We start from the raw sequence: 14,948 nt of genomic DNA on the forward strand, positions 1-14,948 counted from the left end.
AAACCCACGTCGACCCTGCACCTTGTGGCTGCCTCCGGGCTCAGCGCTCCGGCTTAGTCCACACCTCCTCCGGGATCTAGTCTCTGTCCGGGAGCCCTCCAACCAAACTCTCCACCACGGGGTCTCGCCGCCGAGCCTCTGCTGAAATATCTCTCAGGATAGGCGGGGAGCAGGTAAAAGATCTCCAGGCTCCGCCGGGCGAGCTTGCAGCAGCCCGCGCGTACGAAGCTCCAATCTAGCCTCCTCCGGGTAGTCAAAAAAAAGAGCTACCGGGCCCCGAGCCCAACCAGAAGCCGGAGTAGCGCTCTCCCGATCTCCTGCTCCAGCTCCGGCCCCGGCTTCTGGGATCCCGCTCCGGCAGCGCTGCCCTGGATTTCTCCGGCAGGGAGGTAATGACGAGGGTGAGGGGAAGGGAGGGGAAAGAAGGGAAAGCCAGCAAAACAACAGGCTTCCCGACTCCCCGGACCCCCCAACAACAGACCGGCTGCGTTCCTCTGCGACTCCACACCTCCACTTCTTAAGCTCGCAGGCGCTCCACGTTTCGAGCGGCAGCCTCCTCGCGTCCCAGGGTCCGGTCAGGCGCAGCCTCATGCTCCGCGATTCTCCCCGGTAAGTTTTAACACCGTCGGGAGAGATGACAAACGGCAGGCAGGGCAAACAGGGGGGAAGAAGAAAGGACAAAAGAAGAAAAAAGAGGGGAGAAAGAGTAGGGAAAGAGAAGAGAAAATCTCAAGAGGCAAGCTGGAGCGACGGAAGAAAACGCATATTGCCCGCCTCCAGCGCCATCTTGGGTAACGTCGGAGTGAGTAATTGGAAATCTAGGGTTAGAAGCTTGCCCATAGTTGCCTACACACGGACGTACTAGATTTCACCCAGTCTAGGTTTCATAGGTGGTGGAGGATGGGAACTAGAGTTTGGCTCGTTCCCCTAGTGGAACGCCTGCTCTAAGGAGACCCATTCCTGAGACACCTCACTGTCTGTGGCTTCCTCCTTCCACCCTAGGTAGCCATGGATGCAAGGATTTTTTTTCTCTTCCTTGGACAGAGTAATGCTTCCTAATTTCACTTCTGTATATATATTTTGCTGAACACAATATTCCTTGATGGGTATTAATAATCTATTACTTTAAATGTTAACTTGCATAAAGACATTGGTAGAAAGAAAAAACATAATTCAGTAAAAATTTAAATTGCTGGTTAGGGCAGCTGTCAGTGATTACCAGAATCCTTTCCATGAATATGAGCATGAGGAAGCAATGGAAAATAACACACGAATCGCAGATATCACTATAAAACGGATTATGAAAGCTTTTGTCTTCCAAATCTTCATTCATGTTTCGATTCTTTTTACTTTTAATTTAATGTAATCCTAATTACATTCTACGTGCACTCCTATTCTCTATCTCCATTGGTTGAAGCTACCATTCCATGAACTACAATTTTCCCTTACGTTGATTGTGGCATCAAAATAGCGTCAAAAGCAAGTACCAAGAGAAAAAATGAAAGCTTTCCCCCATCTTCTTTATTACCTCATCACAACTGTTAGTAGCACTTGGGAACATGGCCTGGGCTCTCTCACATCAATTAGACTTGTGAATATACACATTAGCATAGTCTGTAGTTGAGTTTTCCTTTGGACATACATGAAAGTGAGATGTGAAAACCAAGCATGCTTTGTTGTTGTTTAGTTGTTAAGTCGTGTCAAACTCAGGGTTGATTTCCTTCAGAATGGATAGGTTTGTTCTCCTTGCAGTCCAGGGGACTCTCAAAAGCCTACTCCAGCACCACAATTCAAAAGCATAAATGCTTCGGCGGCCAGTCTTCTTTATGGTTCAACTCTCAGTTCCATACATCGCTACTAGAAAAACCATAGCTTTGACTATGTGGACTTTTGTCAGCAAGATGATGTCTCTGGTTTTTAAGATGCTGTCTAGGTTTGTCATCACTTTCCTCCCAAGAAGCAGGTGCCGTTTAATTTATTGGCTGCTGTCCCCATCTGCAGTGATCAAGGAGCCCAAGAAAGTAAAAACTGTCACTACCTATATATCTTCTCCTTCTATTTGCCAGGGGATGTTGGAACCAGTGGCCATGATCTTAGTTTATTTTTTGATGTTAAGCTTCAGACCATTTTTTGCACTCTCCTCTTTCACCCTCATTAAGAGGTTCTTTAATTCCTCCTCACTTTCTGCCATCAGAATGGTATCATCTGCCTATCTCAGGTTTTTGATATTTCTTCCGGCAATCTTAATTCCAGTTTGGGATTACTCCAGTCCAGCCTTCCGCATGATGTATTCTGCATATAAGTTAAATAAGCCGGGGCACAATATACAGCCTTGTCGTACTCCTTTCCCAATTTTGAACCAATCAGTGTTCCATATCCAGTTCTAACTGTTGCCTCCTGTCCCACGTATAGATTTCTCAGGAGATAGATGAGGTGGTCTGGCACTCCCATTTCTTTAAGGACTTGCCATAGTTTGCTGTGGTCCACATAGGCTTTTACGTAGTCAATGAAGCAGAAGTAGATGTTTTTCTGGAACTCTCTGGCTTTCTCCATAATCCAGCACATGTTCGGAATTTGGTCTCTAGTTCCTCTGCACCTTCAAAATCCAGCTTGTACTTCTGGGTGTTCTGAGTCCACATACTGCTGAAGCCTACTTTGTAGGATTTTGAGCATAACCTTGCTAGTGTGTGACATGAGTCCAATTGTACGGTAGTTGGAGCATTCTTTGGCCTTTCTTTGGGATTGGGATGTAGACTGATCTTTTCCAATCCTGTGGCCACTGCTCAGTTTTCCAAATTTGCTGGCATATGTAGTGTAGCTCCTTAACAGTGCCATTTTCTAAGATTTTAAATAGTTCAATTGGAAAGCCATCACCTCCACTGGCCTTGTTGTTAGCCAGGCTTTCTAAGGCCCACTTGACTTCACTCTCCAGGATGTCTGGCTCAAGGTCAGCAGCCACACTCTTTGGGTTGTCCGGGATATCCAAATCTTTCTGGTATAATTGCTCTGTGTATTCTTGCCACCTCTTCTTGATGTCTTCTGCTTCTGTGAGGTCCCTTCCATTTTTCCTTTACCATTTCCAACCTTGCACAAAAGGTTCCTTTAATATCTCCAATTTTCTTGAACAGATCTCTGGATTTTCCCATTCTATTATTTTCATCTGTTTCTTTGCATTGTTCATCTAAGAAGGCCCTCTTGTTTCTCCTTGCTATTCTTTGAAAGTCAGCATTCAATTTTCTGTAGCTTTCCCTATCTCCCTTGTTCCCCCCCCCCTTCTCCTCTCTGCTATTTGTAAGGCCTTGTTCGACAGCCACTTTGCTTTCTTGCATTTCCTTGTCTTTGGGATGGTTTTTGTTGCTCCCTCCTGTACAATGTTACGAGCCTCTATCTAAAGTTGTTCAGGCACTCTGTCCACCAAATCGAGTTCCTTAAATCTGCTCTTCACTTCCACTGTGTATTCATAATGGATTTGATTTAGATTATACCTGGCTAGCCCAGTGGTTTTTCCTAATTTCTTCAGTTTAAGCTTGAGTTCTGCTATAAGAAGCTGATGATCAGAGCCACAATCAGCTCCAAGTCTTGTTTTTGCTGACTGTATAGAGCTTCTCCGTCTTTGGCTGCAGAGAATAGAATCTATCTGATTTCGGTATTGCCCATCTGGTGATGTCCATGTGTAGAGTCACCTCTTGTGTTGTTGGAGAAGAGTGTTTGTGATGACTAGCTTGTTCTCTTGACAAAATTTATTTATTTATTTATTTATTTATTTATTTATTTATTTGATTGATTGATTGATTGATTGATTGATTGATTGATTGATTGATTGATTTATACCCCGCCTATCTGGCCTAATAGACCACTCTAGGCGGCTTCCACTATAGGATAAATGATAAAATGAAGCAAAAAAAAATACATAGATCATACAATCACAGAGACAATACAAGGATAGAGTAGAAAATAGATAAAAGAAGAAAAAACTGAAAAATCAGGTATTAGCTGGAGGGAAGGCCTGGATGTATAGCCATGTTTTTTATTGACTTTTAAAAGTGCCCAGAGTGGGCGTGGCGTGAATCTCAGGAGGGAGATTGTTCGAGAGGCGAGGAGCCACCGCTGAGAAGGCCCGGTTTTGTGTTTTTTCCTTCCGGGCCTCTCTCGGCGTCAGGCTCCTCAGCCTCACCTCCTGGCTCGCGTGGGTGATCCGGGTAGATCTTTGTGGGAGTAGGCATTCCGCCAAGTATCGAGGTCCTAAACCATTTAGGGCCTTATAAGTAAGCATTAAAACTTTAAAGTCAATGCGGAAAAGAATGGGCAGCCAGTGCAGCATGGCCAGCGTAGGAGAAATATGCTGGAATTTTCTCACTCCACTGAGTAGTCTGGCCACTGCGTTCTGCACCATTTGAAGTTTCCACATCAGCCCTAAAGGCAGCCCCATGTACAGCGTGTTACAGTGGTCTAATCTTGAGATTACAAGTGCATGCACCAAGGTAGTGAGCGCCCCTGTGTCGAGATAGGGCCGCAGCCGGGCAATCCGCCATAGGTGGAAAAAGGCGGTGCGGACTACCGACGCCACCTGTGTTTCCATGGTGAGCGTTGGGTCCAGATGTACCCCCAGACTGCGGACCCCGCTCTTCGCGGCCAGGGTCACCCCCCCAAATGTGAGAGAGTCACCCAAGCCACCAGCCACGGGGCCACCCACCCTCAGAACTTCCGTCTTGTCTCAACCCAGTCTCAACCCATTTTCCTGCATCCTTTGCAGTACGGCCTCCAGGCAGCGCTGAAGGGACAGGATGGCATCACCTGCAGTTGATGAAAAGAATATGTAGAGCTGAGTGTCATCAGCATATTGATAACACGATGCTCCACACCCCCTGATGACCCCACCCAGCGGCCTCATATAGATATTAAACAGCATTGGGAAGATAATCGACCCCTTTGGAACCCCACAATTGAGATTCCACGGGGCCGACACACTCTCCCCAAGCTGCACTCTCTGGGGGCAGTCCTCCAAGAAGGAACGTAGCCAGGCAAGCGCCAGGCCACCAATTCCCAGCTCAGAGAGCCTCCCCAGGAGGATACTGTGGTCAATGGTATCGAAGGCCGCCGAGATGTCGAGGAGGACCAACAGAGACATTTTGCCCCTGTCGGCCTCCCTAAACAGGTCATCGTACAGGGTGACCAATGCCGTCTCTGTACCGTGTCGCGGCCTGAAGCCCGACTGAAACGGATCCAGGGCGTCTGTTTCATCCAAGTGGGCCTGAAGCTGGTCGACCACCACCCTCTCAACCACTTTGCTCATGAAAGAAACATTGGCGACGGGCGTATAATTGCCAATTTCGTCTGCCGCCAAATGAGGTTTCTTTCTTATGGGCCTAATGAGTGTCTCCTTGAGGGCAGATGGAAACCTGCCCTCAAGGAAAGACCCATTTATTATTGCTGTGGCCCATTCTGTTGTTATCTGCCTGGCTGCTATTAACCTTTGCCCTGCTTCGTTTTGAACTCCAAAGCCAAATTTACCTGTTCCTTTTATCTCTTGACTCCCAACCTTTGCATTCCAGTCCCCTATAATGAGAAGAACATCTTTCTTTGGTGTCAGTTCTAGAAGGTGTTGTAAGTCTTCATAGAATTGGTCAATTTCAGCCTCTTCAGCATTGGTGGTTGGTGCATAAACTTGGATTACTGTGATGTTGAAAGGTCTGCCTTGGATTCATATTGAAATCATTCTATCATTTTTGAGATTGTATCCCAGTGTAGCTTTTGCCACTCTTTTGCTGACTACGAGGGCTACTCCATTTCTTTTATGGGATTCTTGCCCAGAATAGTAGATACGATAATAGTCTGAATTGAATTCGTCCATTCCAGTCCATTTTAGTTCACTGATGCCCAGGATATCCAAAGATACTCCTTCCAATGTCCATTGCAAAATTAATGAAGAATCAATTTCTTTCTATGGCAAAGAGAAACCCATATACTTGACATGTATGAAGTGAATATCACCTCATGAATAAACTGGGATGTTCTTTTCTACAGTAATAATTTGTTGGAGGTTCCACTCTTTATAAGGAAACAATAAAGATGGAAACAGTGTCTTTTCAGATTTCACCCTGTGCAGTGGCAGCTTCTCATATTGAATGTGCAATGGTACACTAGGTAATGTAAATAACATTGCAAAACCAGATGAGTATGCCCACCAGATAAATATTGAGTGCATCATGTTGGTGCTTATTTCTGTATTTCAGAGAGCTTTAGAATGGTTAGAGGCATTGGTCTGTAAAAAATGTCAAATACAGTAGAACTTTTGTATAAATAATGATAGAAATTTCTGTATAAATGCTGTGATCTTCTTTTAATGAAGAGAATAGCAGTGTACAGGAAGCCATGTAATACAGTGTTGCAGCATTTTCCTACAACAGCTCATGATATAATTCCCCTAGTATGGCATTCTTTCTCTGAAACTTGTCTGGTTAATAGACTGAAATGAGTACCTGGAAAAGAACATGTAATTTAGTAAGAAAACTGCCAAAGACACCTTACAAATGTTCAAAATATGTCTTGTTGCACTTGTAGCTGTCACTATAAACAAATATATATGTTATTTATATGACTCCGTGAGCACAAGGACATAGTCATCTGCCCTTTAATGGCCTGTTAAACTGACAGTGTTTGATGGTTCTTGGAAGGTCATCTCTCATTTAAATTGTTGATGAATTGCTAGCTAATTCAGCATGACTGGATATTAAAATGAAAAGTGGTGGACACTGTAGTTAAAATCTAAATGATGGCAATAATGTTTCACACAAATGAATAAGACAAAATGTTGTCCTATTCACTTTGTGTAGAAGTTTAAAGCTGCTAATCCATTGATTACTAGTTGCTTTTTCCTTCTGTATAAATGAGTATATGTCTGCAGTATAACTGGTGTTTGATCTTATTCATTCACCTTGTTTGATCTGTAAAGTATTGTGCCATCAAACTGGAAAGACAGGTTTTATAGAAATAACTAATAAATTTAAAGTGGAACGGAAAGCAATTAACGTCTTATAAACTACACCTACTGAGATAAGCATTCCAATTACAAATTTCATTATTTCCTCTAGTCCATTTTATGTAGAATACTAAGTTTTATTGCCAAATACCTGACAGCCAGATTGGAAACAAGCCACAACTGTCAAAGTAAAAAAGCTCAGACTATTTGAATCTGTTGCATTGTGATGTTTCTCATGAAAATTTAATGACAAGTGTGTATCCAGAGCAGTTCTGTGCATAAGAGGGATGGATAGAATTTAATTACCCTTATTAAAAATGAGAAAGGGAAGCTCTTTTCATACTCTATCCTGTTAGTATGCAAGATAGATTATCTTCATTGTGCACTTGTTTATATGAAAGAAGAGGCCTCAGGAGTGTTCTTTGTGAACCAGAATGGGAACAGAAAGGTCATGCAAATGCATTAGAGCAATACTTCAGCATGGCATGAGTCAAACCTTATCGGTAATTCCCTTGGTAAAGGTGTCACGTCTTATAAATTGTTATCAAATGTAGGTTTCATTGGTAAGACCCTGTAGCAAATAGCCTAATGATGTCAGCCTTTGACACTTCCTGTATATTGGCAGAGATACAAAAGGCATGTACACTTGCAAAGATCAGTGTCTACCAGTCTCCAGTAGCAATATTTATATGCATTCACGTTGTCACTGATTAAGTAGCCTTGAGGAGAAGGAAGGCATCCGGGAATGCAAAGATTTGTCAGGTAGCCAAAGATATCCTTCTCTCTCTTTTTGCAATGCCTCTGCAAGCTTTAATGCAACTATGTGAGAAGATCACATTATTTCTTGGCAAAGCAAGTAATTTATTTGACACTGGACAATTTGTACTCAATTACTTTTATTCCTTAAAGAATTGCATGTCAATACTTGCCAAGCAACATGTTTAATAACAAAGAATGTATTCTACACTCATTATTGATCTCCTTACTTGTTCTTTTTCAAGCAAAATAAGAGCATAGCTTTATTGATATTTTTTTAAAAAAATCACTGAGGCCATTATAGGAGAGAATAGCTGAATGTAATACTTAGGTTATCACAGTAAACATCTTACATATCTAGACATTTCTCATATGAACATTTCCAAGTTCTGCTTAGGCTTGCTATATGTGATAACGATCCACATTATTTGAACTCTGCACACCTTAGGTAGTGTTAAACATGTGTATCTGAAACATTAGCACCTATATTTTTGGAGTGGAAGGAAATTTATAAACACATTAGGATGCTTAATTGCAGGCTTCAATTCTAAAAAAAGACAAAACAGAAATTCGAGTGGACATATTGGATTCTGAGTTTTGTAAATATGCATTTGGGAGCCAGAACATAGGAAATATGAGTTAATGTAACTAGAAGTACAGTAGTGAATGAACGGTGGCATTTTGTTTCAATCAAAGAGGAAATGTTCTGAACTGATTGGAATTTTAACTGGGAATTTCCACTAGCTGGAGGCAGTTTTTGGTTCTTTTCCCCTCCACTTTGTGACACTACTTTCCTTCCCTCCCACCCCACCCAGATCTGTTCTGGTGGATTGAGAGACCGTACAGGTATTTAATATAGCAAAGGATGTGCTTTGGGAGCTGCAAATTGGTGGATAAACAGTTAATCATCATCATCTTATCATCATCATAGTTGGACAACCTAAATAAGCATGAACAGATTATATGTGCAGGCATAACCAAGCTGCAAAGATCATTATTCAGCAACTGTCTAAATCTTACAGATTACTCAGATCTTCTCCTCCATAGTAGAAGTTCCATGAATCTCCAGTTTTGGAAAACAAAACCATGATATACAATGGTACGAGCACATTGTCATGGATGAAACAGTTGATTTTAATAAGCCACAGATTATAATTCTGGATAAACAACAAAGGAAAACATACCTTCTAGCAGTCTGAGCTCCATTAATGAGCAACCTTGAAAGTATACAAATTGCAAAATGCCAAACCTTAAGACAAGAAATTAAAGGAATATGGAAAAAAATATCAAGTCATTTCCCCTCCCCCACTAGTTTCAGCAAGTGGAGATGTTCCAAAGCCTTTGCTTACCAATTTAAAACAATTGCCAATAGCTGTTAATTTGCTTTGGAAATTCAAACATACAGTATCATCTCAAAAAACTGCAAACATGTCATCTCGCCTGCAAATGTTTAGGACTTTCCTAATTTTTAGGTTTGACCCTTTGATCTGCCCTCATGTACCAGCAATGTATAATAATAATAATAATAGGTATGATAAGTGTGTAATAAATATAATAGCAATCTCCTCCCCTTTTTCACATATGCAATTCTCTAGTCTTCAACTTAAGGTATCTTCTGGAATAATTAAATTTCATACAACCCCACCCTGCAAATAACAGGCAGATTTTACAATACACGTGAATATGTTTCATCCCCCTGCCCAGAAACATTGCTACATTCTATTTTCAATAAAGCACAATTTATTGCTCAGATGTTTATGTGATATATCTCCTAGATAATACTGCTTGAGTCTTGGCTTGTGTATATCTTCCCATCTTCTTCTGCATGCTGTAAGAGATTATCAAAAGCATCCATTGTTCCCTAACATCATAACTCAGTGACCTGTTTTTGTTCAAACAATGATGTGTGTATTCAGAAGAAACCTTTCAGTGTGAGTTAGCATACTAGCCTAACTGGCAGAAGGAAATTTTGTCATTTTTAAATCGTTACACTTCTCCATATTTTCAAACATAGTTCTCTACTTAAGGAATCTGTAGAGAAATGCATGTGTTAGGGGAAAATATGTGACTGCTACTTTAATTTCTTGGCCCTATAAAGCCCTGTATGACTTAAGTCTAGGGTGTTGGAAGGACCTTATATTTTCCAGGAGCCTTCTAGGTTCCTAAACTCTACAGGAGAGGCTCTTCTCTCAGTCCTGCGCCATTCACAGAGGGCGTGTTTGGCAGGAACATGAAAGATGTCCTTATCTTTGGCTTCTCCCAGGTGGAACACCCTCCATCGGAAAGCTAGATTGGCCCCTTCCCTGTTGTCCTTTCAATGTCAGCCAATGACATTTCGTTATCATTTCATCTTTTAACAGTCATATAAGGCATCAAAGGTAGATTCTTTCAAAAATGGTAATTATATTATTTTGCATGTGCCTTTTAGTGCTCGTATCATTTTTAAAAATTTCTTATGTTTAATTGTTTTTCAATTACACATTTACTTACACAGTTACTGTCCTTTTTAGCTTTACTTGTATTTTAATTATTGTGATCCATCTTAAGTCCTTTTATAAGAGAAAAGTGGCATCGAAGTAAAAATTTAAAAGTATATCTATTCACAAAAACAGCTAAATACTTGGTATTAAGAAAAACATCTTGGAAGAACTCTCTTTATTGGCAAAGTTGCATTTTAAATATGTGTATCAAGACAAATGTGAACACAAATACAAATTTAGACATGGAGTTATTTAAAATTGCAGCTTTCTGTTGAGAAGGGATATACTGAATTATGAGTGGGAAAATGAGTAAATGGGAGAAACTGAAATTGAGAGATTTGTAAAAACAGGCCAGGATCAAACTGTGTTCTCAAACCATATTAAAAACTAGCAAGAGTTCTGTAACACTAAGACTAACCAGCTTTATCTGGCATAAACCTTCATGGATTGCAGCCCACTTCTTCAGAGGCATGGATTGTAGCCTCAGTAAGCAGAAATTCCATGGTTGGGAGGACAGAAGATGAAAATGCATTTTCTACTACCTGGCAACATTTTTCTGCATGTTGATCAAAGTGTATATTAGACAAGTAAAATAATCCATACTGAAAGCTTATGCGTAGCTTTAAGGAACTGTAGGACTTGAGGGTTTTTTAGGGACTGCAAGAGATGGCCATGTGTCCCTCTGTTTGGTCCACTGAAGGGACAGCACATTAGCTCATTTTGCTAGTATTCAAATGACATCACTGTTATAGCAAACCCTCTGTCCCCAGAGCATTCCTAGCCACACTTTTCTGGGCCCCTGTCAGGGGCTACCATTTTTTAGATGCCCTTGAGCCAGTGTTGCCACCCATTTGCTTCCAGTTGCAGTCAGAAGCACACCTGAATGGGGCAGGGCACCCACCCAGTGCTCCAGAAAATTAGAGGGAACATTGCTCCATTTTATTTCTTTTCCAGAGATATGATTAATGGAAACTAACCAAAGCAGAGCTTTGTGGCTTTAAATTTCCCTTCCACTTTCAATTCTCAGTGTTGTTAAGTGGCTTACTAAGACAATTTAGCCTCTTCACAATATTGGAAAATTAAACACATCCTCTACTCTCTACTTCTTTGGGGGGGGGACACAGAGGAAGGAAGTAAAAGTTTCTTGGTTTTGGACTGGGTTTGTAAAAACTCTCTTAGGACAATACCAATGCACTATACCTTTTTGAAAAAAGTTTGAAAACATTTGAAAATGTTCCCAGAAGCAGGAAGAGAAGGGAGACAAAGAGTGTTGTTTCTCTCTTTGTTGTTGTTGTTGTTGTTGTTGTTGTTGTTTGTATTGGAGACAGATCAGATAGGGTCTCTTGAGGTGCAAGAATCAAATCAAATGTCATATTGGTCATCTACCTGACCTTAAATGACCATATTTAGCCCGTTCCAGTCCATATCAATTGAGCACATGTAGACAAACCCTTATATTATTACCACCTTGAAAAAAATCAAATGAAAAGTGACTTTGGAGTTTGTACTGTGAACATAATAAGAAATACTTTGTAAACTTGACATTCATTTCCTTTTCAGAGGATCAAATTCCTCGTGGTTTCCCCACCATTGATATGGGACCACAGTTAAAGGTGGTTGAACGCACTCGAACAGCCACCATGTTATGTGCAGCCAGTGGGAATCCTGATCCTGAAATAACTTGGTTCAAAGATTTTTTGCCTGTGGACACAAGCAACAATGGACGCATCAAGCAATTACGATCAGGTAAGGTCTTGTAACTGTTTGCAATAAAGCCAAAAAAAATTCTTCTCTTTCAGTTCTTTTTTTCTGTTCCTTTCTTAATTCTTTTTCGTTTTGTTTTATAGGTTATGATTTCATCTCTTCTTGTTGTTTTTCTGTTGTTGAGTGTGATCTCCATGTCTGTATTATTGTCATAGCCTATTTCCAGAGTTCTTTGTATCTGTGTGTCTTGCAGCTTCTGTTTGTTCCACATGCTCACTGCTGTGACTATAGTTTTGATTTATTTAATTTTTTACTGCATTTTGGCAGTATTTGATAGATCCATTTTATCCTCTCTCCCTGTTGTCCTTGTTGTTGTTGTTGTTATACTTATTATTTCAACATTGGACTTCACAATGCGCAAGGAGTACTAATCCAAAGTCAAAATATTATTATTGGATACTTAAAATATTCTATACTAGTTAATGTTTTATTGAATTATCTTTGTGTCTTGAGTCCACCAAAGATTAGCTAACTTCTTTTTTCTAATATATAAAACACACTACTTTTTCCTCATGTATATTGTCTCTGACAAAAAAGAAAAGAAAAAAGTGAAAAACAACCAAAAAAGCAAACAAATATCAGCAACCATATGTCCTCGGGTTAGCCTATGAAAGGAGAGAATTTTAATGCCTAAGACTTTTTCTTGTACTTAATCACAGTAATTTGCATATGTGCATACTGATATTGTAGTGTCTGGATCTACAGAAGCCTGCTTTTGTTGTAGACTCCAGCTTTTTGCTGCTTTCTCCCTGTTTCACTTCCCCAAGGAATCCTCTTCACTTTCACCTTATGCTCTGTGCAGGTTCATAATAAGATAACTCAAAATTTACTAAATTGAAAGCTTGTCCACATATAAACCATAATATGCGGGGTGGCTTGGAAATATAACATATTGTTTACCTCCTCAGTTATGCTTCTGTAGACTTAGTTGTTGACTGTCTTCCCAGATCCTTTAGCATTTTCACTTGTCCTGTGATGTTAAGCAGTCTTGTTAACCAACTTCTATACTTGTTGTCAGCAGAACTGTATAGATTAAACTTCTGTTAATGTAAAACTAGAAGTAAGTTTCACATGTGGCATAGATTATTTAGTATATAAAGCTTTAACTTGAAAACTTTTGTACCAAATTATAAGGAATATAATAATATTTTTATGCTGTCTTTCTTCTCTCCGTATTTAAATCTCCAGAATCTATTGGTAAGTGCTTAGTTCTGAAGCGCACTTCACCCCCCACTAATTTTCATATGCAGAATACTATTATTATGGTATTATTATAATGATGATGATTACTCTTAAAATGCATGGCATGCATTTTACTAACAGTCAGTGTAGTCACCAGACCTGTATAGTGGCACACACACAATTCCTCACAGAAATGTTGTATCAGTCCTAGAAACGTCCAATTAGAAATAGCAGTACACACGTAGCACGTAGATGCCGCACAGTAAATGACAAGACAGTCCAAAATGCACAAGTGTTTATCTCCAGATAGTCTTTGGTATATCTTCTTTCCTTTTCTCTCTTTTTCTCTGTCTCTGAGTATGTGTGTATATGTCTCTCTATGTGTGTGTATACACACACACATTTGTATACATATATACACATGTAATTTCAAATTTAAATAGTTATCCACAGTATTTTCTTAAACTATGTGTTAAGTATAGGAATGTAAAGGTTTTCTTTAAGGATTTCAGGTGTATAAAGTATATTTAAACTCTATATAATCCAACATCTAAGTTCTCATATGAATGCAGATCTGCCTTGCCCCTCCCTGCCCCTCCCCCCAAAAATAATGGCCCTGCCTATTTTGGTATACTGTTACTTTGTTTATGTCATCTGATAATTGCACCTAATATATATGTATTCCTATTTTTAACAGTATAGACTCTCAAGTTTCTTTTAAGACCTTATTTAATTCTGTAACTCTAATTTGATTCTTCTTCCAAAGCCCTAGCCTCCTTCTTCTCGTACTAATGCTTCTTCTTTCTAATCTTATTTGCATTCATATTATCCACGCAGGTGGTACACCAATAAGAGGTAAGAGTGCTGAACTAACGTTCACAGAATGATCTTATTTTTTCTGTCCTTCCATTCCCTTCATTGTCCTTTTTAAATAAATAAATACATTACAGAAATGTTCATCACCCTTTTTTTTCTTCCTTTCCCCCTATTTAGTTGTAATCAGTAATTTTCATCTTGTCATCATCAACTTTCACCATCCTTTTCACTTTTTATTAAAAAAAGTTGTGTTTGTCCATTCATTCTTCTTTCAAAAAGATATGTTGCTTTCTGATATGCTTTAATGAAAGCATATCTAGATCTATAGGCCACAACCCAGTCACAGCTTACCATTTGTCCCTCTTTTTTTCCTTCTTCTTTTTCTACTTTTTTTTCCTTTTCTTTTTCTTTTTTCTTTCTTTCTTTTTTTTTGGTCCAACTGGAGCAAAAAAAAAAAAGATCATTTTTTTTCTTCCTTAGCTGTTCTTGTTTTGGACCAAGCCAAGATGGTCTGGAGAACAGTTGCAGACATGCAGAAGACAACATGGGATACCTTCTTTTTAACTTTGTCTTTCAGAAGGGTTTCTTTTTTTTCTTTTCTTTTTGTTCGATTGTGGGTTTTTTCTTTTAACGCCAGCAATTTAAAACAACAGCTACACTCTTCTTCCTAACAAATTGCAGCAACACAGTACATTTTTTCTTGGATAACCCTTCAGTGGATTTTTGGATCCTTCTGATCTTCAGGCCTTCAAAAAGGAAAGGTTGATGACTAAGTATTCTTGGTGGTATGTGGTATTGCTGGTTTTTAATCATTTTGTAAAAATTGTTCATGTCTTTTGTAATTCTTGTTTTGTATTTTTCTTGGGTTTTGTGACACCACACTGCTAATCCCAGTCGTGGATTTTGATGGGTGTCTTGGGGGCCATCATGAGGTCCTCAGCAGTGGTTGGTTGCTTCTTCCTTATTGGCCT

At 39.8% G+C, this 14,948-nt stretch overlaps 1 protein-coding gene across 49 annotated transcripts in view; it reads left to right on the plus strand.

Annotated features, from left to right (window-relative positions):
* The window catches only part of PTPRD (protein tyrosine phosphatase receptor type D), a 1,767,834-nt gene that overhangs the window by 1,547,465 nt on the left and 205,421 nt on the right, over positions 1-14,948 (plus strand). For 32 of the 49 annotated variants that reach the window (XM_078384988.1, XM_078384990.1, XM_078384987.1 and 29 more), the window contains 2 exons: positions 11,776-11,961; positions 13,999-14,016. In XM_078384988.1, the coding sequence (XP_078241114.1) occupies positions 11,776-11,961; positions 13,999-14,016 (204 nt within the window). The remainder of the gene's footprint in view (positions 1-11,775; positions 11,962-13,998; positions 14,017-14,948) is intronic. The other 17 variants (XM_078384996.1, XM_078384997.1, XM_078385027.1 and 14 more) reach the window with 1 other exon arrangement.

This window comes from Pogona vitticeps, chromosome 2 (genome assembly GCF_051106095.1).
Source record: "Pogona vitticeps strain Pit_001003342236 chromosome 2, PviZW2.1, whole genome shotgun sequence".
In the NCBI taxonomy this organism is placed as follows: domain Eukaryota; kingdom Metazoa; phylum Chordata; class Lepidosauria; order Squamata; family Agamidae; genus Pogona; species Pogona vitticeps.